This window comes from Argopecten irradians, chromosome 1, assembly GCF_041381155.1.
Source record: "Argopecten irradians isolate NY chromosome 1, Ai_NY, whole genome shotgun sequence".
NCBI classification, from domain to species: Eukaryota; Metazoa; Mollusca; class Bivalvia; order Pectinida; family Pectinidae; genus Argopecten; species Argopecten irradians.
Window position 1 is genome coordinate 32,019,211 of NC_091134.1, and position 24,048 is coordinate 32,043,258.

At 39.1% G+C, this 24,048-nt stretch overlaps 1 protein-coding gene across 1 annotated transcript in view; it reads left to right on the top strand.

The window, feature by feature from the left end:
• Positions 1-4,178: 4,178 nt before the first annotated feature.
• LOC138324407 (serine-rich adhesin for platelets-like) overlaps positions 4,179-24,048 on the top strand; it is a 199,287-nt gene continuing 179,417 nt past the window's right edge. Inside the window, exons 1-2 of the mRNA XM_069269482.1 lie at positions 4,179-4,607; positions 7,879-8,292. Coding sequence (XP_069125583.1) covers positions 7,915-8,292 — 378 coding nt within the window. The 5' untranslated portion in view covers positions 4,179-4,607; positions 7,879-7,914. The remainder of the gene's footprint in view (positions 4,608-7,878; positions 8,293-24,048) is intronic.

Below are 24,048 nucleotides of genomic sequence, written 5' to 3' on the forward strand. Positions count from 1 at the left end.
ATTCTCAATGGCAAAAACATAAAAAAAAATCATTTCAATGGAAAAGTTTTCTAAATATTGATCCATTCTTATTTCATCAGGAAAAATTATAGATACGAAACCTAGTCATAAATCAAACTGATATTAATGACTGAAAATACATTTTGACACAGCAGCTTCTCTAGACCTATAGAGTTTCCATCGACTCATCAAGTGATCATTTAACTGTTTTGATGAGTATTAAAGACATTACCGAATGTGTAATTACATCAGAATTCTTGCAAGCAGTTTTGTTCCGTCTTGAAATATGATTATGAATAGAGTTAGCCACCAGGCCCCAGTGTCATGAAACAGTCTTACACTTTTAAATTTGTGCTTAGCCAATCAAAAATGACATTACTTTTTGTAACATCATCTGTCATTGGCCAAAACCTAATGATCTTGGGGATGGGTATAGCCCAAGTGTCTATGTTGATTGTGATGTCATACTTTTATGAACTAGAACATCATCCTGTTCTCTGTGAAATGTGTTGCACTTCTAAACACAGTTACATGATGTCACAATCAATACTTATTCACAAGGGGAGACAACTCTGTATTATGCAAATATGGATTAAAGCAGCTAAAAAGATTGGCAACCATTATCTGATGAAGTTTTGAGACATTGAGCAGATAAAGAACAGTCTATTGTATTCATAAATATAAACTGAATATACCATGTATATGTACTGTACATACTAGATGCTAAATTTTAGCAAAATCATGTATAAAAAACAAATGAAAATTAAATAGATAAACTTCTGAATTATAAGAAAGCATTGTTCTTGTTCTTTTGACAATCACACATACTTGTTATTGTCTACAATTGTGTTTTGTGGTCCTGTGAAATCTCCAGCCATTATGATTTATATTTAAGTGGTCTGTAAATAAAAGTTGGTGATATGTTGTTAAAAAATGAACATATGTTATTGTTGTTAGTCTTTGATGTAGAAGCTTTTCTTGTGTCATCCTTGACATTCCAGGGGTTACTATCACTGACAATCAAAGATATCTATTTGACACATCATATGTGTTTTTACTAGAATTTTACTGTAATGATCATTCATAAGACCCTCCTCGATACTACATGGGTTATTGTCACTGAAGTAATACCCACCCTTGGACTATCTCATAGAAAAAAAAGAGTTGAGGAGAAAAAAAACTGACCAATCACATGCCAGTACAGAGACTTCCTTTGAACATAACAGAGACAGTGATACCTATGTAACTTCAAAGCAACACAGCCAACCACAGTGTACCATTATACAATTACTTTGATGTACATCAAAGAATCAATTATCGTACCTGTGTCTTCTAGCTGTTGCCTCTAGTTTTACTATGAGATAGTCCAGGGATTTATATAACTTTAGTTTTGGGACCTCAGTTACTGAGTGTTAAAGATTTCCCAACACATTACCGCAATACTACTGCTTGTGGGTTGTGAGTTTGAATTCCATGTGGAGCAGTTGCCAGGTATTGACCACTTGTTGATGGTTTATACCCTGACCCTATACTCTGACCTTCCTCGACCTCTTTTAAATGACCCAGATTACCCTGACTATTAGTTAAAACCGAAGAAACAAAACCAAATTCAACTTTGGTATGAAGTCATATTTTCAAAAATCTATATCCGAAATAAATTAATCCTAGAAAACTGTTGACGTCTCAGCAGAGAAGCTATTAAGTCTTTTATTTTTTATTTTTTTTTTAATACACATTGTAGATTATCTTTTTTATCGTACAAATTTGAAATCAAAGTTCAACAGGTTTTCTTGGAAAACTAGTTTGGTTTCCTTATCAGTTAGCATATTAGGTCTGTACTGTACTGGATACAAATTGCATTGATGGCCTACCTATAGTTCACTTCTATTACACTATACAGTTCTATACTAAGAAGTTAAGCCTATCTAGGTGTAGAAATCAGTTTTAGGTACATATGCCCGATTGACAAGATGCTTTCTTTCAAAATCATTGCATGGATCAGTTGTGATCAGTAATAGTGTTCTTGTTTGTGGTGAAAATAGATTGAAAGATTATCTATTGAACTACAGATACACATGTCAAAGGTTAGGTTTTATTGTCTGCATTTTGTATATACCATGTATATATGCACGTGTATATACATGTATACACATCTGTTGCCTAATAAATGCAAATAGTTGATATGTGACCGACAAATATTTTTGCACAATCAAATGCAATGAAATCTTCAGTATGGTTAATTTAGCATGAACTATTCTGCAGACATCATTAAATGATTAAATGAGACTTGATAGATCCAATGGTATGATATGCTATTAGTCAAAGGATGTAGATAACATATCATAGAAAAGTAAACTTTTGATAAACAGAACTACTTAGGAGAGAAGTTTTGGCTAGTCAATTGTCTACATAGCTCTTGGGGACCAGCTTCAAACTTTCATTTCGGTTGAGATTAACTTTGCTAGCCAAGGGTATTCAGTCGATACTATACCCTTGGCTTGCAAAGTTGGATTGAGTTGTATTCCTCAAATCAATTTTTCAAGTTTTTGTGTAGGAAGGGAAGTAACTGTGTATGGACCAGTACATATTGATCAAGATATACTTTGAAACACAGGAGGTGGGCTAGTTCCTGTGACTCAGAAATAAAAGAATTGAAAGTTCGGCCAATACACATGTTCTTAACTTGTCAAATCTTTTATTTCGAGTCACAGGAACTAGTCTACAACCTGTGTTTTGAAAACAGATATTGACTTAATACTATCACTTTGTATAGGAAGGGAAGTAACTCCAATTAGTACCTTCAAAAAGAAGACAGCATGTTTCAATATATTTCATTTTCTCGATAACTAAGAGGGACCTGAGTATGCTGAAACAGAAGTATACAATCAATGTTTATGCATTGAACTTGAGTTTTACTGAAGGTCACATATGGCATTAAAATGATTTTCGGCATTAATCATATTGTTTGTTGCTAAAAATGATGTTGACCTACTTTCAAGGTCACAAGGATGAAAATTGAAAAAAAAAACCCATTCAAGTATTATATCCTGTCAATCTTAAAGGGCCAGCAGCTAGCTTGTACCAACTCTAGCATGCTGGCCACGGTGTGGTGAGCTACAAACAATGTTTATTTATTTAATTGACCTTGACCTTTATTTGAGATCGAAACAAGTCACACCTGATGAAAAGATTCAATCCCAGGACTCAGGCCTGTAGCATGATTTGGTTATATATCCGATATTATTAAAATCATGGCCTACAGTAAGATCACTGAGTACAAATGTCCTCAAATGTATGTTAATCATCAGAACTAGATAATATAACAAGTTTTACTGAGGTGTGATTACAAGCTATCTCTAAAGGCTTTACCAGACACTCAGCTTATGCTTGAAAACTAAAAGACCGACCACCAGACCCTATAAGTTGTTTATGAAATTTTCTCAGTAGAATTCTAATTCTAGATTATCTCCCCCTAGTTTGAATTTTAGGACAAACAAAAATTATCGAGCCAAATTTTAGTGATGTCATTAATATTCTAAGACTGGTGCATGGCCAGTTTAGAAGACCTGATGCAATCCATTTTCATGTAAATCTCAAGCACTTGGATGGACAACATGAGTTGTCTCCCTTTTAACAGGACAAGTGCAATAAAAGAGCATGCCTATACATTTATTACCATGTTTAAATGTTTAAAAACGGTTTAGCTTTAATGGAGATATGGGTCATCATACCTGTAAATTCAAAGTCATGAAAATTGTATGTGGGTCACCGAGCTTTCATATTATAGTGGTTACCCATGTGGGTTTTTTTGAGAAATATGGAACATAACAATGAAAGTCTATCATAAAAAAACACCAAGTAACTCCTCTAATTATAATATTATTAAATAAAGAAATAAAAAAAGAAGACGGTAATAAATTTCAAAACACGAAATGTTGAAAGGTAGCTGTAAAAATCAAAAGATGTAGATCTATACATGCTAGTTGTTAATTATATATACATGCTGTAGGTATACATTGTTGTCTATATATATATATATAGGTATACATTGCTGTCTATATATATATATATATACACACTCTAAACTTCACGTACCTATCTGATTCGTCGATCTTTATTTATCTTCGCTGATTTTCTCAACATACGGTCCTGTTTAGATTCCTAAAAAAATAATAGGGAATTTTGCCAGAGCAAAAATATTCTCATTACTTATTTATATTCTGTCTGAACGAATTCATGAAAAGATGCAGCGACTAGAAAAATGTGTTACAAAAATTCTATAAATACTGGATCGGTACACTTAACTTAATCCGGACGAGCACATGGCAGGGGTTAATTTAAATAGAGAATATGTTCTAAGTAAATAACCTTCAGGCCCAACAATAGCGTTACAGACACGACTAGGTCCGGAGGTGGCGGGAGAAGAGCTCGCTGGACTGTATATCAGCATCTGGAAGTTTATGGCGCGGACTGGACTACACTTACACGTTCTGTTATGTCATTATATGATCCATGATAATACAATACCGAGTGTTTATCTGGACAGTTGAGGAAGGGACAGGGCAGTTAGCTTTGTGACTGGACAACTCAAATTGATGTAGGAATAGGTAAGTGAAAATTCAACCGCAATTAATTAGTTATCACTAAATTATGTTTCAAAGTTCACTGACCATGCATGGGTCATGCCCCCCAAGTTTTACAAGAAACCATTAATACATGTATGTTGATGAACTTGATTGACAGGTATGCATTTTGGCGGCGAAAATCATTAAACTGTATTCTACATCTTCATCTTGTTGGATAAATCTAAGCAATGTTAATTTTTGCTCGTGACATAAGAAATTGATATGATACTTCACCATGTCTGTCAGAACAAAGCTAAATACTTTCTAAAATATATCAGAATTATTAAAAATATTTAGAGCGAATATACGTACCCGGCCTACTATATACCTTTCTAAAGACGACACCATTTTCTGTCTAAAAGTCTTGAACTACAATATTGTAGCTATAAAATATTCATCGCGTTCGTTCTTACGACAAAAAAAAAACCCAACAAAACTTTAAATAGTATAGTTTTCTGGAGGAGCATATGCCCAGCTGAATTTGTGGAATACGGTTTATGGTTATTAATGATAACCTTATCAGTTTCTTAGTTCAGAATATACATGGGTTTATTTACTAATAATTCGACTTATTGTTTCATTCTCCGTCTGTAACACTATTGCGACTCGTATACATTGGCACACATCAGAGGATAAGAAATATTTACTATCTACATTCAGTACTCGAGTTTTACTTAGTAATTCGAACATTTTCAGACGTTTTAAGGGTTTAGAATAGATGGAAAGAAGGAAACAATACTTTTCGCCTTGTAACGTCTTGATTTTGACCGAATTTCCATCTAGTGCCATAGAATGCATGCCCTTGTTCTATATATCAGAGCCGAAAACATTTTTACCAATTTGTAAGCTACCATAAAGCGATGATATGTAATGACTACCACTTCGATTCTTAAGAACAAATATTTCACCGACTTTTTAAAAAACCTTTCCCTACAACGTGTGAATGCTCTATACGTACATGATTAACAATAAAACGTGTATTTTGATTAAAGAAAATGTTTCACAGAAGACCTACTAAGAAATTTTCCCCATGTCCTTGTGATGTTTACTATAAGATATGTACATAAATAGTAAGCTATATAACCGGACGTCCTATAGGAAGCACCGCCATGTATATGATACACATCCTAGAGACATGTCGATCTTAGATACCACCGAGATAGCATCACCACACAGTATTATTACAACAACATCAGACTGTAACCCACTAGGGCAACACGACACGGAAGTCTGTAAAAACAAACAAACTGTTCGTCAGACCATCGTTATTTATTTAGGATAAATTACAGCAAGGATAAATCCTTGATTACAGCTACCAGTACCAGAGAAAAAGAGGTTTCCTCGTTTGAAAAGTCAGAGATCTATAGATCTCGGCCCGCTCTACTCCTAGCGTGTTCTGATGAATTCGTTAAAAAAACTGCACTTTTTAATACCCCAATAAAAGCCGACTCCTGAAGGGTCAAAGTGTGTTTCCGACTTTTTCATCGCCTACAAAGGCGGATGTCAATGGCTCAAGGTCACGAATATTGGATAAAATCAGAAAATATGTAATATTATATTTCTGATAAAATATATAGAAAACTCTTTTTCAAGGACGTACGTACTCACTTACATACATTTGTACTTGTATATCTATATCCTTGATTTAATCAATCTCTGCGTTGGTTTTTTGTTTCGTTAATATAATCATAAAAAGATATAAGATTTAATATGAACAGTCGGGCAAGGATGGCTAAAGTCGGTAAAAATGGTGTGAATGTATCCAGTATAATTTCTTATGAAATGGAAAAATAAAATCTCTCGTCAAAATCTGTCTGTGTACGAAGAAATTAATTTAAAGTATGGAAATTCTAAAACGTCCTCCCGGCTCACTATGTCCGTGGTTACATTTCCACGCAGCCTCGCTTTCAATGCTTTCAACTTTTCTTAACTTTAATGGTCAGAACTGGGAAACTAAGCAGAACTTGACCGTCGTATTAATATGTGAGAACTTTTGGAAGGCCAATGAACGCATTTAGACTGGTTTTCTTTGCCCGACTATTCACTTTAATATGAAATGTTGTTAAATAGATACGAGATAATTATGTTATTTTGGTTGCATTAGATATCTTAGATATATATATGTTTCCCCTTCCCAGCTGCTGTATCAAGCAAAAGCGCGATAATGTGTTGCGCGCACATGGTTTATCACGTGACAGTCATGTGATACAACCTGCGACTGAGACAAACACTAGAAAGATGCATATGGCTGTCGCAGAGGCCACATGTACCGTAGACGAGTACATAAAGGTGTCCACCCTGAAACGTGTCTGTTTGCCTTGGCAGACGACAGATCTAGAAATGACCAGAAGGCATACCGTTTGACCACTAGCGACCTAGATGGTTGGCGAAATCTGATAAACAGACAAAAATGGATGTAGTCTCGTACGTGTCTGCATCCCAAGAAAAACGATGGGTTAGTTTGTAAATATTTATGCTTGGTGTTTAATTTGTTTACATAGACATCAATACCTCATACTCTTATAAAAGACACTAAGCATGTCACAGAAATTATGTCGTTGAGAAGTTGAATGATGCTCCACCGCTGACAAATAGTTTTTTTTCACTAGGAAAAACGGTAGCAAACAATTAAGTATTTTTCTCCAGTTAAAAAAGTTACTTAGTTTACACAATTACCACCATTGAATAGTTTGAGTTTCCAATTTTACTTCAAGATAAAAATATGAAAAAATAATTTATTGCATCCCGAAAAAATGCTGTCGCATGACGTCCTTTATGCAATTAAGTACTAATAGTGCATGCACCAAATGCAAAAGTAAAATGAATTATTTCATATGCATTTTTGTGTTAATTAGACACATGTAAACACGATTATACATCAGTTATTGTTCAAATAATGGGCATAGTTTATTCTCTGTCGGTGGTTGAGCATTTTAAATATTGGGAATTTTTGATAATACATGCATACAATACTTCTACTGTTCTGAAGACCCTGTTACAGTATGGGTAGGCCTGATGAAAATTTCTCAATATTGCATCTATAAAAGTTCTTTCCATGCCTATACGGTACACAGTTTAGATACTTGCTTTAATAAATTTCAATTATATTCTTGTATGACGTAAAAGTTTTAGAATATCTTAATGAAAATTCATTTCATTCATACAGGAATAAATTGATATCCATTTTCATAAATTAGATATTAATGATGATGATTGCATGGAACGGTTTGTTAAATTTGGATTCATCTTGCAGGTTTGGATTTTCAAAATGTCTGTCCCTTGATGGTGAATGTTAAGCACGATGTTGGAATCTGACGACTCCTTGGGTGAGCTACCACAACAACTGCCAAACTTCAACAGACGATGGTCCCTGGATGCCCTTGGCAGTTTCCTCAACGTGAGATTGCCAAAGTGGAAAAAGAGGGCTTCCCTTCCTACTGAAAATAGTCCACCAGCCAGCAAGTCCTCAAACCATGGCAAGCTTACACCTCCTCCATTGTCAAGAGGTTGGGCTAGAAGATCACCAAGGTCATCCCGATCTTCGTCAAGGTCATCACGATCATCATCTGAGTCTTCTGAACACTCTTTATCCGTTAAGCCACAGAAGAAACGACCACCTAAATTACTGTATGCTGTTATGCACTTGAAAGATGGCAGAACAGAGTTGGTGAGTAGAAATATTTCTTCTATTTCTGAATTTCTCAATCATATTTTCCTATATAGAAGGCTCTTGATTTTGTTCTTGGTCAAGTACCATCACAGTTGATAAAAATATAGGTTTCTACTGATGATAAAATGCTCAGCATATAAAACGAGTGGGACTACTGATGTGTATCTGATTATTTGAATTTTCCGTAACTTGGAGGAATAGATAAAAAAAAACATATGTTTAAATTACTTGCAAAATATTTCAGTTGTTTTATATACAAATTATACTTATGTGTTGTGTGTAAATGGACTCTCTGAGTTATTGGGAATTCTAATTATAATACAGATCCAGAGATACACTTCTTTGGAATAACACTTTAAAGGTCCACTACCTTTCCGAAACGGATTTTGAGTTTTAAAATGGGAATGTAAAACGAGATTGATAATTTTGTAAAGTAGCTAAAGTTATTAAATTAACGTCAATACTAGACTTATTAATACCTCCTAAGCAATTCAATAAAAATAAGTTAAATGTTAATTTTCATGATATAGGTCGTCCTTAAAGGCCCATTACCTTTCCGGAGCAAAATATAAATGTTTCTTAAAAAACATTAATAACACCAGAAAATGCATACCGATGATCTAAAATAAGGTTACGACACCAAACATATTCAAGATTGCCTGCGTAATATATGAAAACAGTGGAGAGTCAATTCGCTGTTTTGCCGTCTGGCGCAGTGATAGTCAACTACCGCGCGGTATTTAGGACGACGGCGGGAAACATAATACGACCCGCGTTATGAAAATAAACATTTTATTTATTTTAATCAAATCGTTCAGAAGGTGATGATAAATGTAGTATTAACGGTAAGTTAATAATTTTTAGGACTCTACAAAATTATCGATCTTGTTTTACATTCCCATTTTAAAAATTAAAAGCCGTTTCGGAAAGGTAGTGGGCCTTTAATACCGTGCGTTAGTTGATTTTCACTGCACCAAAACAGTGAAACAGCAAATTTTCACTGTAAACATAGATTACTCAGGAAAACTTGTATAATTTTTGGTGTTGTAACCTTATCTTAGGCCATCGATATACAATTACTTTTTATATTATTATTTTTAAAAAACCTTTATTTTTTGTTTTGGAAAGGTAATGGGCCTTTAAATGGACTAGAGTTCCCCTAGGTTACAATGAATTAATGAAAAAATCAACTAATTTCAGACAATTTTTGTGCCAGATTGTGACGATTTGTCTTTGCGGACGCTAAAAAAATACTGTTTCACATCAATCTGATGCTTAACAGATATCCGATCAGCTTTTATAAGCACTAAATTTGTTGCATTGGACAACTTAGGACCTCTTTGCCAAGTGTTTACACATAGAAATAGCGAGAACGCCATATTCAAAATAAAACGTGTCACTTGAATGCCCCACACACGTGTATGGATGAAGACTAACTGGCAACAACATTTTAGCGATGTCTATATAGGTTTTATGATTACTTACTGTATATCTATGATAAAGGTTCCTAAATAACAGGAATGTTATCATTTCTAAGCATTTTATTGTGTGCTCTTGTCGGTAATTCCCATCTGCCACAAAACGAAAGTAGCGATCGAAAGCACCGTCCGCCATTTTGTGTACGCATGGTAAACAAACAGGCTAGCATGAAATGCCAAAATTCCGTGAAACAGACATATTTAACCAATGTTTGATACTTCTGGTGCATACATTTCTTCATAATTATGTAATTTCAACACTTACTTGACTTCAAAACGTAAGTTGGTTATAGTAAGTTTCAGAAAAATACGAAACTAAAAGCAAGATGACTATAGTCTGTTTCAGAAAAAACATCTAAAAATGGTCTCAAATAACGGCTGACACTACACATTGTATGCATGGGAGGTCATCCTTAAATGACCTCAGATAAAACTATGTAAATCCAACCCCTAATCATACACAATGGGGACAACCTACGTCATCGGAAGTGATATCGGACACACAAAAACAATGAAAAAACGCCCGCTTCAAGATGAAAATCGGCTGAAATTATGACATAACAGCAATGCATCTTCTAAACCTATCGCGCGTCAAAGACAGTGTATTGTTAGAGATTATATGAAGCTATTAAATATCGTCAAACTAGCTCAGATAATGCAAACACCTCGACACAATATTTTTCGACAGCAGGGATATCGGTCACATTTTATTCAATAAACTGTTAAAAGTTGTAAATAAATAGATGTTGCTGTCACAAAACCGTCCCGTTTACTAATATGTAATATATGACTGTCGAAAGAAAATATTTCCTTCATTATATCTGCTAGTGGAGAAACATAGACGGTGCTTAATTAGAAATTATGAAAGTGATATCGGTCACACTTAGAACTATAGGGGTAACGGTCACATCCAAAGTTACGAAAATTGAATATTACAGCATTGTACATGTAGTCGTTATTTACGCATTCATGCAACTCCAATGGATACCCCGTCAAAATACTTTTATTGAATTGATCTTTTTAACCCACCATCAGCAAATGGTTGGCGAGCTATGAAAATAGCCTCCACCCATTGCTCGTCATCCGTCCGTCTTTAATTTCTGTTATTTCTCTGAAAGTACTGAAATCGATTTATTTCGATACCGCTACATGTATTTACCAGAGAATATTAAGGATCTTTTTTTAAATTTCATCTTTAGAAAGTCATCTTTCTTGATTCTAATAGATGAACTTGTTGCTATGGTTCAAATTAAACATGTGAGCTTAATACTTAATGAACCTTTCTGGAATTTTTTAAGTACTACAGGTATCTCTCTCTTTACTCTTGTTGTGCATAATGCACCAATGGGAAAACGCGGTAGTCGACAACTTCAAGTTCGTTACCATGTAGACATACAATTATCAAATATTTTGTTCGATATAGATATATTTTGATAATCATTTTTAACATAGGATTGTATTTATTAATGCTCATTTTTGAGACAGATAAGATTACAAAATAATGAATATTTGGCTATCTTGAAATTATTTGACTACCACGGTGCTTTATAGCATTCATATACATATATTTACTTTTTCACTGCAACCCTAATATGTATACCTACCAAGCGCATTTGACATTCAGGGGTGCATGATCTGCTCTCCGCTTATTTTTATTTGATGTCATAATTTTTGTGCCATCGATCACAGAAAATGGCTGTTTCGTCCTTGACGATATTGATTTTTTTTCTTTATAGATACAAATATCTTGGGATGTTATCATACAAGTGTTATCAAATGAAAATGTATTCATTAAATTGCATTCAGTTGACAATTAGGGGAGTATGAATGCCAACTGGACATCTGTTAATTCAACATGAAGCGCTAAAGATATTGGACCAACATGTTAAATTGACCGATTTGTAAATCCAATGGTAAACGTCACGATATCTCTTGGCCCTCCTGTTATCAACTGATTTGCTTTTATAATTTGTTTGCATATGATCATTTGTGCTATTGTTGTTAAGATATATTCTAAGTACCTTTTCAATCGTTATTGTGTGTTAAATCTGTGGAGAAATTATTAGTGAACTGACATGTAGAACTGTACTAACGCTATCAGCTAAAAACCCTCAGTGATCCTGTCTATCATGTATTCACGTATTTCTGTAGCTTATAGATCAGTGTGCTTTTCCTTTTGTTTACATCGGATGCCTTTACATCTTTAAGTTTTATGTAGTTTCTTGTATATTGTCACTGCGAAGTTTTTAAATTATACGCAAAGACAATGCAAGAACAAAGGGTGTGTACAAATACATGTATAGACAAAAACTAAACAATATACAGTGTACGAATACCAAAGTATTCAGCAAAAAAATTGTTACGATAATAGCTAATGATGTATCATGTATCTCGGTAGTATTTCCTCTTTACTTAAATGATTAGTTAGGGAAAACAACGCTGCAATATTTCAGCAATCTTTACGAAGCGACAAAGCATTTCAAAATCTTTGGATGTTACCGTTACCCTGTGAACGACATCCTTTTTAAAAACAACAAAACGTCAACTAGGTTATACATGTATGTCACTTTTGTAGCGGATAAAATGAACTATAGCTACTATTTGAAATATAAGGTATTTTATGTCAGTAAATAACAGTAAAGTTAAAAAAATTACACTTGACATATTTTCGGTGAATAAAATGTGACCAATAGCCACGCTGTGAAAAAAAAGACAGACTGATGATGAGCAATAGACGAAAAGCGATTTCAATAGCTCATTAACCATTTGCTGATAGGGGGTTCAAAAGTCGTCTTTCAAGATCAGATAAATTCAATAAAAGTATTTTGGCGTCTTATCCACAGTTTTCGTAACTTTGGATGTGACCGTCATCCCTAAAGTTCTAAGTGTGACCGATATCACTTTCATAACTTCTAATTAAGCACCGTATATGATTCTCCACTAGCAGATATAATGAATGAAATATTTTCTTCCAACAGTCATATATTACATATTAGTAAACGGGACAGTTTTGTGGCAGCAAAATTTATTTATTTGCAATTTATAACGTTTTAGTGAATATAATGTGACCGATATCCCTGCTGTCAAAAAATATTGTGTCGAGGTGTTTGCATAATCTGAGCTAGTTTGACGACATCTAATAATTTCACAGAGTCTCTAACAATACACTGTCTTTGACGCACGATAGGTTAAGAAGATGCATTGCTTTTATGTCATAATTTCAGCCGATTTTCATCTTGAAGCGGGCGTTTTTTCATTGTTTTTGTGTGTCCGATATCACTTCCGGTGACGTAGGTTGTCCCCATTGATACAGTACCAGTGAACTGTAACTAGGTAAAGTATTCAGGATTCTGGGACATTCATAGACTGGCAACCAGTCTCTAGAATATTGAAAACATCTCTAAAAACTGACTTGAAATTTTTTGTCTCTACTAGATATCTGATTCTAAGTTTCAAACTAGGGGGAGATAATCTAGTAAAGACCTAGCTGAGAAAGTCTTATCAACAACTTAGAGTCTGGTGACCAGTCTAGGAGATTCACAACGAGTCATATTTTACCTCTACTGTATTCTGAACTCAACCTAGCACTACATTGTGTAATATAACGCATACCTAGGCCAGAATAGAGACAAGTGACTACATCATATCACATATTTAAACACACATTTTTATGATGATTTGAAGCAGATTTTCAGTTGAAATAGGTTTAAAATTTATATGTACGAAAGTTTTTATATCTTATCTAAATCAAAATGTTATTGCCAATAGTTTTTAGTTTGACAGTGTAACAACTTACAGCTGGTTTCTCTTAGTAGTCAGTTTGATGTGAAGAAAATGAGTGATGGGAGATAACTCTTCCTACTTTGTGATATTGTTACATACATTAAAGTACCGTATTTAAAAAGAAATTTTAAAACATTTCATTTGTTATTTTTTTCGAGGCAAGCTTATTGAAATTTCATTCTTTATGTGCTTAATTTAACAGTTACTTGGCACAATCTTTTAAAACACTTTTTTACAATTAAAAAATAATTAGTTTTGAAAAATAAAGTTAAGCCCTCAAATTTTCTGGCTTCTCTATATATATATGGATGATAGACTAAATTATCTAATTGTTTCAAAGTTGGTTAAGTATTCCTTATGCTGTTCCCTATATAGTATATATATATAAATATGATTGTAAATAAAAATACAAATTGTGTTATACAATGTTATTTATAGTCTTTGAAGGACAGATTATACACACCCTATCAAGCTGAGAGTTGTCTGTTTTGAAATTTGGTATGGCAGAGAATAAATTGTAAATCAGCAGTGTATTTGACAAGGTTCCAAATTAGCAATGGGATTCTTGGTAGATTTTGTTTGGACTGCCCAATAATTCTCCAATACCTGCATGCCTGCTGGTAGAAGGAGAGAGAAAGTCAGTCGATTTCAAACATCTGGTGTGTTTCATATCTGTAGGAGTAATATTGTTTACTTTTTCCCTATAAATACCATTACTATCTTTATCTCCAGTTTCTCTGGTGTCTTCTGGCAGAGAAACAAAATTCAATATTTACTGTTCGTGTTATTGTGGCAAAATTAATGATCTGTTTTCCTTTATATTTCTGAGTGCACCATAAATAACAATAGTTTTCATGTTTTGTGTGGTTATTCGGGGAGCAGATGCGAAAAGCATCAGAAAATGTTATAAATATTGTTCACCGAGTTGTTAAAGTGCACCAGTAATGTCTTTTAAACATTGAAGTTTGATTGCTAAGATTATCATAAAGATTTATCTTTAAGATTTAGGAGTTAAGAAGGTGTGCGGTTTAGGAGTTAGGGAGAAGGGAAGGGGATACAATCTTTGGGAGGAGGGACGATGAAGGGAGAAGAGGGGAGTAAGATTGCGAGGGACGGAATGGGTTAAGGGAATTCGGATGGAGGGAATGGGATTGAGAGGAGTGATGAAGGAAGGGGATGTGGAAGGGGATAGAGGAGATATAGGAGTTAGAGGGGAGGATAGGGGTCATGACAGGATTGAGGGGAGTGATGAAGGAAGGGGATGTGGAAGGGGATAGAGGAGATATAGGAGTTAGAGGGGAGGATAGGGGTCAGGACAGGATTGAGGGGAGTGATGAAGGAAGGAGATGTGGAAGGAGATAGAGGAGATGTAGGAGTTAGAGGGGGTAGGATGAGGGGTCAGGACAGGATTGAGAGGGTGATGATGAAGGGAGATGTGGAAGGGATAGAGGAGATGTAGGAGTTAGAGGGGAGGATAGGGGTCAGGACAGGATTGAGGGGAGTGATGAAGGAAGGAGATGTGGAAGGGGATAGAGGAGATATAGGAGTTAGAGGGGAGGATAGGGGTCAGGACAGGATTGAGGGGAGTGATGAAGGAAGGGATGTGGAAGGGGATAGAGGAGATTAGGAGTTAGAGGGGAGGATAGGGGTCAGGACAGGATTGAGGGGAGTGATGAAGGAAGGGGATGTGGAAGGGGATAGAGGAGATGTAGGAGTTAGAGGGGAGGATAGGGTCAGGACAGGATTGAGGGGAGATGATGAAGGAAGGGGATGTGGAAGGGGATAGAGGAGATGTAGGAGTTAGAGGGGAGGATAGGGGTCAGGACAGGATTGAGGGGAGTGATGAAGGAAGGAGATGTGGAAGGGGATAGAGGAGATGTAGGAGTTAGAGGGGAGGATAGGGGTCAGGACAGGATTGAGGGGAGTGATGAAGGAAGGGATGTGGAAGGGGATAGAGGAGATGTAGGAGTTAGAGGGGAGGATAGGGGTCAGGACAGGATTGAGGGGAGTGATGAAGGAAGGGGATGTGGAAGGGGATAGAGGAGATATAGGAGTTAGAGGGGAGGATAGGGGTCAGGACAGGATGAGGGAGTGATGAAGGAAGGGATGTGGAAGGGATAGAGGAGATTAGGATTAGAGGGGAGGATAGGGGTCAGGACAGGATTGAGGGGAGATGATGAGGAAGGGGATGTGGAAGGGATAGAGGAGATGTAGGAGTTTAGAGGGGAGGATAGGGGTCAGGACAGGATTGAGAGGGGAGTGATGAAGGAAGGGATGTGGAAGGGGATAGAGGAGATATAGGAGTTAGAGGGGAGGATAGGGGTCAGGACAGGATTGAGGGGAGTGATGAAGGAAGGAGATGTGGAAGGGGATAGAGGAGATGTAGGAGTTAGAGGGGAGGATAGGGGTCAGGACAGGATTGAGGGGAGTGATGAAGGAAGGAGATGTGGAAGGGGATAGAGGAGATATAGGAGTTAGAGGGGAGGATAGGGGTCAGGACAGGATTGAGGGGAGGAGTGATGAAGGAAGGAGATGTGGAAGGGGATAGAGGAGATATAGGAGTTAGAGGGGAGGATAGGGGTCAGGACAGGATTGAGGGGAGTGATGAAGGAAGGGGATGTGGAAGGGGATAGAGGAGATGTAGGAGTTAGAGGGGAGGATAGGGGTCAGGACAGGATTGAGGGGAGTGATGAAGGAAGGGGATGTGGAAGGGGATAGAGGAGATGTAGGAGTTAGAGGGGAGGATAGGGGTCAGGACAGGATTGAGGGGAGTGATGAAGGAAGGGGATGTGGAAGGGGATAGAGGAGAGATATAGGAGTTAGAGGGGAGGATAGGGGTCAGGACAGGATTGAGGGGAGTGATGAAGGAAGGGGATGTGGAAGGGGATAGAGGAGATATAGGAGTTAGAGGGGAGGATAGGGGTCAGGACAGGATTGAGGGGAGTGATGAAGGAAGGGGATGTGGAAGGGGATAGAGGAGATATAGGAGTTAGAGGGGAGGATAGGGGTCAGGACAGGATTGAGGGGAGTGATGAAGGAAGGGGATGTGGAAGGGGATAGAGGAGATGTAGGAGTTAGAGGGGAGGATAGGGGTCAGGACAGGATTGAGGGGAGTGATGAAGGAAGGGGATGTGGAAGGGGATAGAGGAGATGTAGGAGTTAGAGGGGAGGATAGGGGTCAGGACAGGATTGAGGGGAGTGATGAAGGAAGGGGATGTGGAAGGGGATAGAGGAGATGTAGGAGTTAGAGGGGAGGATAGGGGTCAGGACAGGATTGAGGGGAGTGATGAAGGAAGGGGATGTGGAAGGGGATAGAGGAGATGTAGGAGTTAGAGGGGAGGATAGGGGTCAGGACAGGATTGAGGGGAGTGATGAATTAAGGGGATGTGGAAGGGGATAGAGGAGATGTAGGAGTTAGAGGGGAGGATAGGGGTCAGGACAGGATTGAGGGGAGTGATGAAGGAAGGGGATGTGGAAGGGGATAGAGGAGATATAGGAGTTAGAGGGGAGGATAGGGGTCAGGACAGGATTGAGGGGAGTGATGAAGGAAGGGGATGTGGAAGGGGATAGAGGAGATGTAGGAGTTAGAGGGGAGGATAGGGGTCAGGACAGGATTGAGGGGAGTGATGAAGGAAGGGGATGTGGAAGGGGATAGAGGAGATGTAGGAGTTAGAGGGGAGGATAGGGGTCAGGACAGGATTGAGGGGAGTGATGAAGGAAGGGGATGTGGAAGGGGATAGAGGAGATGTAGGAGTTAGAGGGGAGGATAGGGGTCAGGATAGGATTGAGGGGAGTGATGAATTAAGGGGATGTGGAAGGGGATAGAGGAGATGTAGGAGTTAGAGGGGAGGATAGGGGTCAGGACAGGATTGAGGGGAGTGATGAAGGAAGGGGATGTGGAAGGGGATAGAGGAGATGTAGGAGTTAGAGGGGAGGATAGGGGTCAGGACAGGATTGAGGGGAGTGATGAAGGAAGGGGATGTGGAAGGGGATAGAGGAGATGTAGGAGTTAGAGGGGAGGATAGGGGTCAGGACAGGATTGAGGGAGTGATGAAGGAAGGGGATGTGGAAGGGGATAGAGGAGATGTAGGAGTTAAAGGGGAGGATAGGGGTCAGGACAGGATTGAGGGGAGTGATGAAGGAAGGGGATGTGGAAGGGGATAGAGGAGATGTAGGAGTTAGAGGGGAGGATAGGGGTCAGGACAGGATTGAGGGGAGTGATGAAGGAAGGGGATGTGGAAGGGGATAGAGGAGATGTAGGAGTTAGAGGGGAGGATAGGGGTCAGGACAGGATTGAGGGGAGTGATGAAGGAAGGGGATGTGGAAGGGGATAGAGGAGATGTAGGAGTTAGAGGGGAGGATAGGGGTCAGGACAGGATTGAGGGGAGTGATGAAGGAAGGGGATGTGGAAGGGGATAGAGGAGATATAGGAGTTAGAGGGGAGGATAGGGGTCAGGACAGGATTGAGGGGAGTGATGAAGGAAGGGGATGTGGAAGGGGATAGAGGAGATGTAGGAGTTAGAGGGGAGGATAGGGGTCAGGACAGGATTGAGGGGAGTGATGAAGGAAGGGGATGTGGAAGGGGATAGAGGAGATGTAGGAGTTAGAGGGGAGGATAGGGGTCAGGACAGGATTGAGGGGAGTAATGAAGGAAGGGGATGTGGAAGGGGATAGAGGAGATGTAGGAGTTAGAGGGGAGGATAGGGGTCAGGACAGGATTGAGGGGAGTGATGAAGGAAGGGGATGTGGAAGGGGATAGAGGAGATGTAGGAGTTAGAGGGGAGGATAGGGGGTCAGGACAGGATTGAGGGGAGTGATGAAGGAAGGGGATGTGGAAGGGGATAGAGGAGATGTAGGAGTTAGAGGGGAGGATAGGGGTCAGGACAGGATTGAGGGGAGTGATGAAGGAAGGGGATGTGGAAGGGGGATAGAGGAGATGTAGGAGTTAGAGGGGAGGATAGGGGTCAGGACAGGATTGAGGGGAGTGATGAAGGAAGGGGATGTGGAAGGGGATAGAGGAGAAATAGGAGTTAGAGGGGAAGATAGGGGTCAGGACAGGATTGAGGGGTGTGTTGAAGGAAGGGGATGTGGAAGGGGATAGAGGAGATGTAGGAGTTAGAGGGGAGGATAGGGGTCAGGACAGGATTGAGGGGAGTGATGAAGGAAGGGGATGTGGAAGGGGATAGAGGAGATGTAGGAGTTAGAGGGGAGGATAGGGGTCAGGACAGGATTGAGGGGAGTGATGAAGGAAGGGGATGTGGAAGGGGATAGAGGGATATAGGGGTCAGGACAGGATGAGGGAGTGTGAGGAGGATGTGGAAGGGGATAGAGAGGTAGGAGTAGAGGGGAGATAGGGGTCAGGACAGGATTGAGGGAGTGATGAAGGAAGGGGATGTGGAAGGGGATAGAGGAGATGTAGGAGTTAAAGGGGAGGATAGGGGCAGGACAGGATTGAGGGGAGTGATGAAGGAAGGGATGTGGAAGGGTAGAGGAGATGTAGGAGTTAGAGGGAGGATAGGGGTCAGGACAGGATTGAGGGAGTGATGAAGGAAGGGGATGTGGAAGGGGATAGAGGAGATATAGGAGTTAGAGGGGAGGATAGGGGTCAGGACAGGATTGAGGGGAGTGATGAAGGAAGGGGATGTGGAAGGGGATAGAGGAGATGTAGGAGTTAGAGGGGAGGATAGGGGTCAGGACAGGATTGAGGGGAGTGATGAAGGAAGGGGATGTGGAAGGGGATAGAGGAGATATAGGAGTTAGAGGGGAGGATAGGGGTCAGGACAGGATTGAGGGGAGTGATGAAGGAAGGGGATGTGGAAGGGGATAGAGGAGATGTAGGAGTTAGAGGGGAGGATAGGGGTCATGACAGGATTGAGGGAGTGAGGTGGGACCAGGATGAGGAAGGGGACAAAAAAGAAGTAGGAGTCAGAGGGGATGATATGAGGGTCAGGTCAGGATTGGGGAGTGGTGAGGGAGTGGTTTGTGGGAGGGGGCCAAAAAAAGAAGTATGAGTTAGTCAGAAGTGAGAATATGAGCCAGGGTCAGGACAGGATTGAGGGGTGGTGAGGGAAGGAGATAAGGGAGGGGACAAAGCAGAAGTAGGAATCAAGAGGGTATATGAGGTCAGGACAGGATTGAGGGGGTGACCCCGGTGAGGGAAGGATGAGGGAGGGAACAAAGCAGAAGTAGGAATCAGAGGGTGTATATGAGGTCAGGACAGGATTGAGGGGGTGACCCCGGTGAGGGAAGGGGATGAGGGAGGGGACAAAGCAGAAGTAGGAATCAGAGGGTATATATGAGGTCAGGACAGGATTGAGGGGGTGTGGTGAGGGAAGGTGGTGAGGGAAGGGGATGAGGGAGGGGACAAAGCAGAAGTAGAAATCAGAGGGTGTATATGAGGTCAGGACAGGATTGAGGGGGTGACCCCTGTGAGGGAAGGGGATGAGGGAGGGGACAAAGCAGAAGTAGGAATCAGAGGGTGTATATGAGGTCAGGACAGGATTGAGGGGGTGACCCTGGTGAGGGAAGGGGATGAGGGAGGGGACAAAGCAGAAGTAGGAATCAGAGGGTGTATATGAGGTCAGGACAGGATTGAGGGGGTGACCCCGGTGAGGGAAGGGGATGAGGGAGGGGACAAAGCAGAAGTAGGAATCAGAGGGTTTATGAGGTCAGGACAGGATTGAGGGGGTGACCCCGGTGAGGGAAGGGGATGAGGGAGGGGACAAAGCAGAAGTAGGAATCAGAGGGTGTATATGAGGTCAGGACAGGATTGAGGGGGTGACCCCGGTGAGGGAAGGGGATGAGGGAGGGGACAAAGCAGAAGTAGGAATCAGAGGGTGTATATGAGGTCAGGACAGGATTGAGGGGATGGTGAGGGAAGGGGATGAGGGAGGGGACAAAGCAGAAGTAGGAATCAGAGGGTGTATGAGGTCAGGACAGGATTGAGGGGGTGACCCTGGTGAGGGAAGGGGATGAGGGAGGGGACAAAGCAGAAGTAGGAATCAGAGGGTGTATATGAGGTCAGGACAGGATTGAGGAGATGGTGACAGAGGAACAGATAAGATGTAGGAGTCATAAAATAGGATATGAAGGCTGGGATGGGATTGATGGGTGATGAGGGTAAGTGGTTGGGGTGGGATGGATAGTATTTTGATCAAAGTAAGGAGGTGAAAATTAGGGGGGAGGTTAAGTGAGGGGGTTTAAGGTTTAGGAAGGGTTTAGGAAGGAAATGAGATTTATGAGATATTGTCAATACATCATATATTGGTATAGAGGTGCATAGGTTTCAGAGTAAGGATTAAATATTCCTATATTAAGAGCTTCACCCTTACAGCCGTTTATTTAAAGTTCTCATTTTATTGTCATTTTGTAATGCTTATACAGTGGTCATTTAGATATTGACAATACATGGTTATAGCTACAATAACCTTACAGTAGAAAATTACAGGTCACTAGGTTACTATTGTCACTGGCCAGGAAACAATAACATCATTGTATCCAGCAATCTCAATTAGGTCAAATCTCCAGTAATTATAAGTGACCCCCCAAAAACATCTTATCATAATAAAATCAACCAACTATGTATACCGGAACACAGGTAATTGTTTAATATTGTTGAGGTTATAAGTTCCTTATTATTCATAAGAAATAAGAAAAATTAAAAAAAAAAAAAAAGAACCATCTCTCCATTCCCCATATTACAGTATTAAAGGTCCATTACCTTTCGTAAGGGCAGTTAATTTTCTAAATCCGAAAGTAAAACAAGATCTGTAGAGTTGTAAAAGTTATTAGCTTAACGGTAATATAACACTTATCATCACCTTCTTAACAGTTCAAATAAAATAAATAAAATGTCAACTATGTTAATAGTTGACTATCACTGCACTAGACGGCAAAACAGCCAAATCAATCTTCACTTTTAACATAGATTATGCAGAGAATTTAGCTTTTGTTTGGTTTTGTAACCCCGTTTTATTCCATCAATATCAATTGTATTATGTTACAATTGTTTTTAAGAAACGTATGATTTGTGCTTCTGAAAGGTCTAGGGCCTTTAAACAGAATTTGTATTTTTGACTAAGGACTAAATTTTTTTTCTGAATTTCACAATCAACAATAATTTTTATCCCCCGCTTTCACCGAAACGGGGGATATTAACTTAGGTCTGTTTGTCTGTCTGTAACGCTTAGTTTCCATGCAATAACTGCCACAAATCTTAAGCGATTTTTTGTAACTTTGTCACATGATTAAATGTGTCAAGGGCTCAAATGAGTTCGCTTGACACTTTCATAGGACCCTATCTGGAGGAGTTAAGGCCCTTTGAATAACAAAAATCACCATTTTTGGCTGTTTCCGTTCAATAACTCTTGCAAATATTACCACACTTCAGGGCCTTGGCCAAGTTCAATCAGGACTTTAATTGGACTCTATTTGGCAGAGTTATGGCCCTTTGAATAACGAAAATCCCCATTTTTGGCTGTTTCCATTCAATAACTCGCAAATATTACCGAATTTTCTCGAAACTTGGTAACATTGTTTAATGTCTGGGGGGCCTTGGCCAAGTACTTATGATAAGGACTCTTTTTTTTTTGAATTTTTGGTAATGCTGTATTATACTGTTGATGCTTTCAAGATTGACAGAGACGTACCCGGTAACGATTACATGATGGTATGTTAAACCCGCTAACTTCTTTACAGATAATTGTGTCAAATATCAAAACTTCTTGTCAAAACTACTTGGCACATATGTGGAGTAGGTCACTGTGACCTATATTTTGATAAAGACATATAACCTCTGAAATGATATCATACGATCTCACCTTTGAGTGAGAGTCAAATACTATTTATAATTTTTTGTCATCATGATTTCAGAACAATTGAAGATATGCTGATGAGACTTGATATAGCTTTATATAGTAGTCATTTTCTAAATTCTGCTTGATAAAATTACGGAAGAAATGTTTGGCTACCTGGCTACTCTTCCTGTAGAGATTCACAATGACTGAGATTAAGTCGGACACTTCAGTAGGTCCTAAATCAACAATAAGGTGATCTCTGATAGGTTATTGGCTCAGCTAGCTATCAAATTTAAAATTGTGTAAACTTCTTAGATAACAAAAGGATTTCAAATTTTGACATTGTCACGAAATCTTGTCATCGAAACAGTGTATCGGTCATCTCCACAGGTGTCAACAAACATCACAATCTCTTGACCCTAACCGACCACTTGACCGTTCGGACCAAACATTGACTGTACACATTCAATAACTTTGATGTAGTGTTATGATAACTAAAGTTTATTTATTTGTAAACAATCAGAACACCTACGTATTTAAAGGAAAAATGAATTCTTTATAGATATTTTTACTTATTATAATTGCAGGTTCAAAATATAATTGCATATTCAAGCTTAAAGATGCTCCAACGCCAACAGAGCATTTTAAACGATACTCGTCATTTTAACAATAATTTGTGTTTAATCGTGTGTATACTTGTCTAATTAACACAAAAATATAAAATATTTGCTTTTGGTGCATGAGCAATCAGTAATTCATTCTATATACGACATAGTGCCATCGATTTTTTTTCGGGATACAAATAATTATTTTTAATATTTTTATCTTGAAGTAAGATTAGAAGCTTAAATTTTTCAGTGGTGGTAATGATGTTAAGTAAGTAACAGAAATAATACCATTTGTTGGCGGTGGAACATCTTTAAAAATCAGGATGCAGTATTATACAAACTAAAACAATTTTCCAATTGAATGAGCCAAAATTATTGTATAACATTAAATATTTGTTGTGTAGATATTGTTGTTATTTTTAGCTCACCTGGCCTGTCTACTAGTCACAGAGTTCTGCATGGATTGTAACCAAATTTGGCCACAAACATCCTTGGGGGAAGGGAAACAGAACTTGTATAAATTTTGGCTCTGACACCCGGGGGCAGGAGGGGCGGGGGAAATAGAGGTAAAGCCTATAAATCGCTACTTGTCCTAGAGTTCTGCATGGATTGTAACCAAATTTGGCCACAAACACCCTTGGGGGAAGGGGAACAGAACTTGTATAAATTTTGGCTCTGACCCCCGGGGGTAGGAGGGGCGGGGCCCAATAGGGGAAATAGAGGTAAATCCTATAAATCGCTACTTGTCCTAGAGTTCTGCATGGATTGTAACCAAATTTGGCCACAAACATCCTTGGGGGAAGGGGAACAGAACTTGTATAAATTTTGGCTCTGACCCCCTGGGGGCAGGAGGGGCGGGGCCCAATAGGGGAAATAGAGGTAAATCCTATAAATTGCTACTTGTCCTAGAGTTCTGCATGGATTGTAACCAAATTTGACCACAAATATCCATGGGGGAAGGGGAACAGAACTTGTATAGATTTTGGCTCTGATCCTCTGGGGGCAGAACTTGTACAGATTTTGGCTCTGATCCTCTGGGGGCAGGAGGGGCAGGGCCCAATAGGAGAAATAGAAGTAAATCCTATAAAT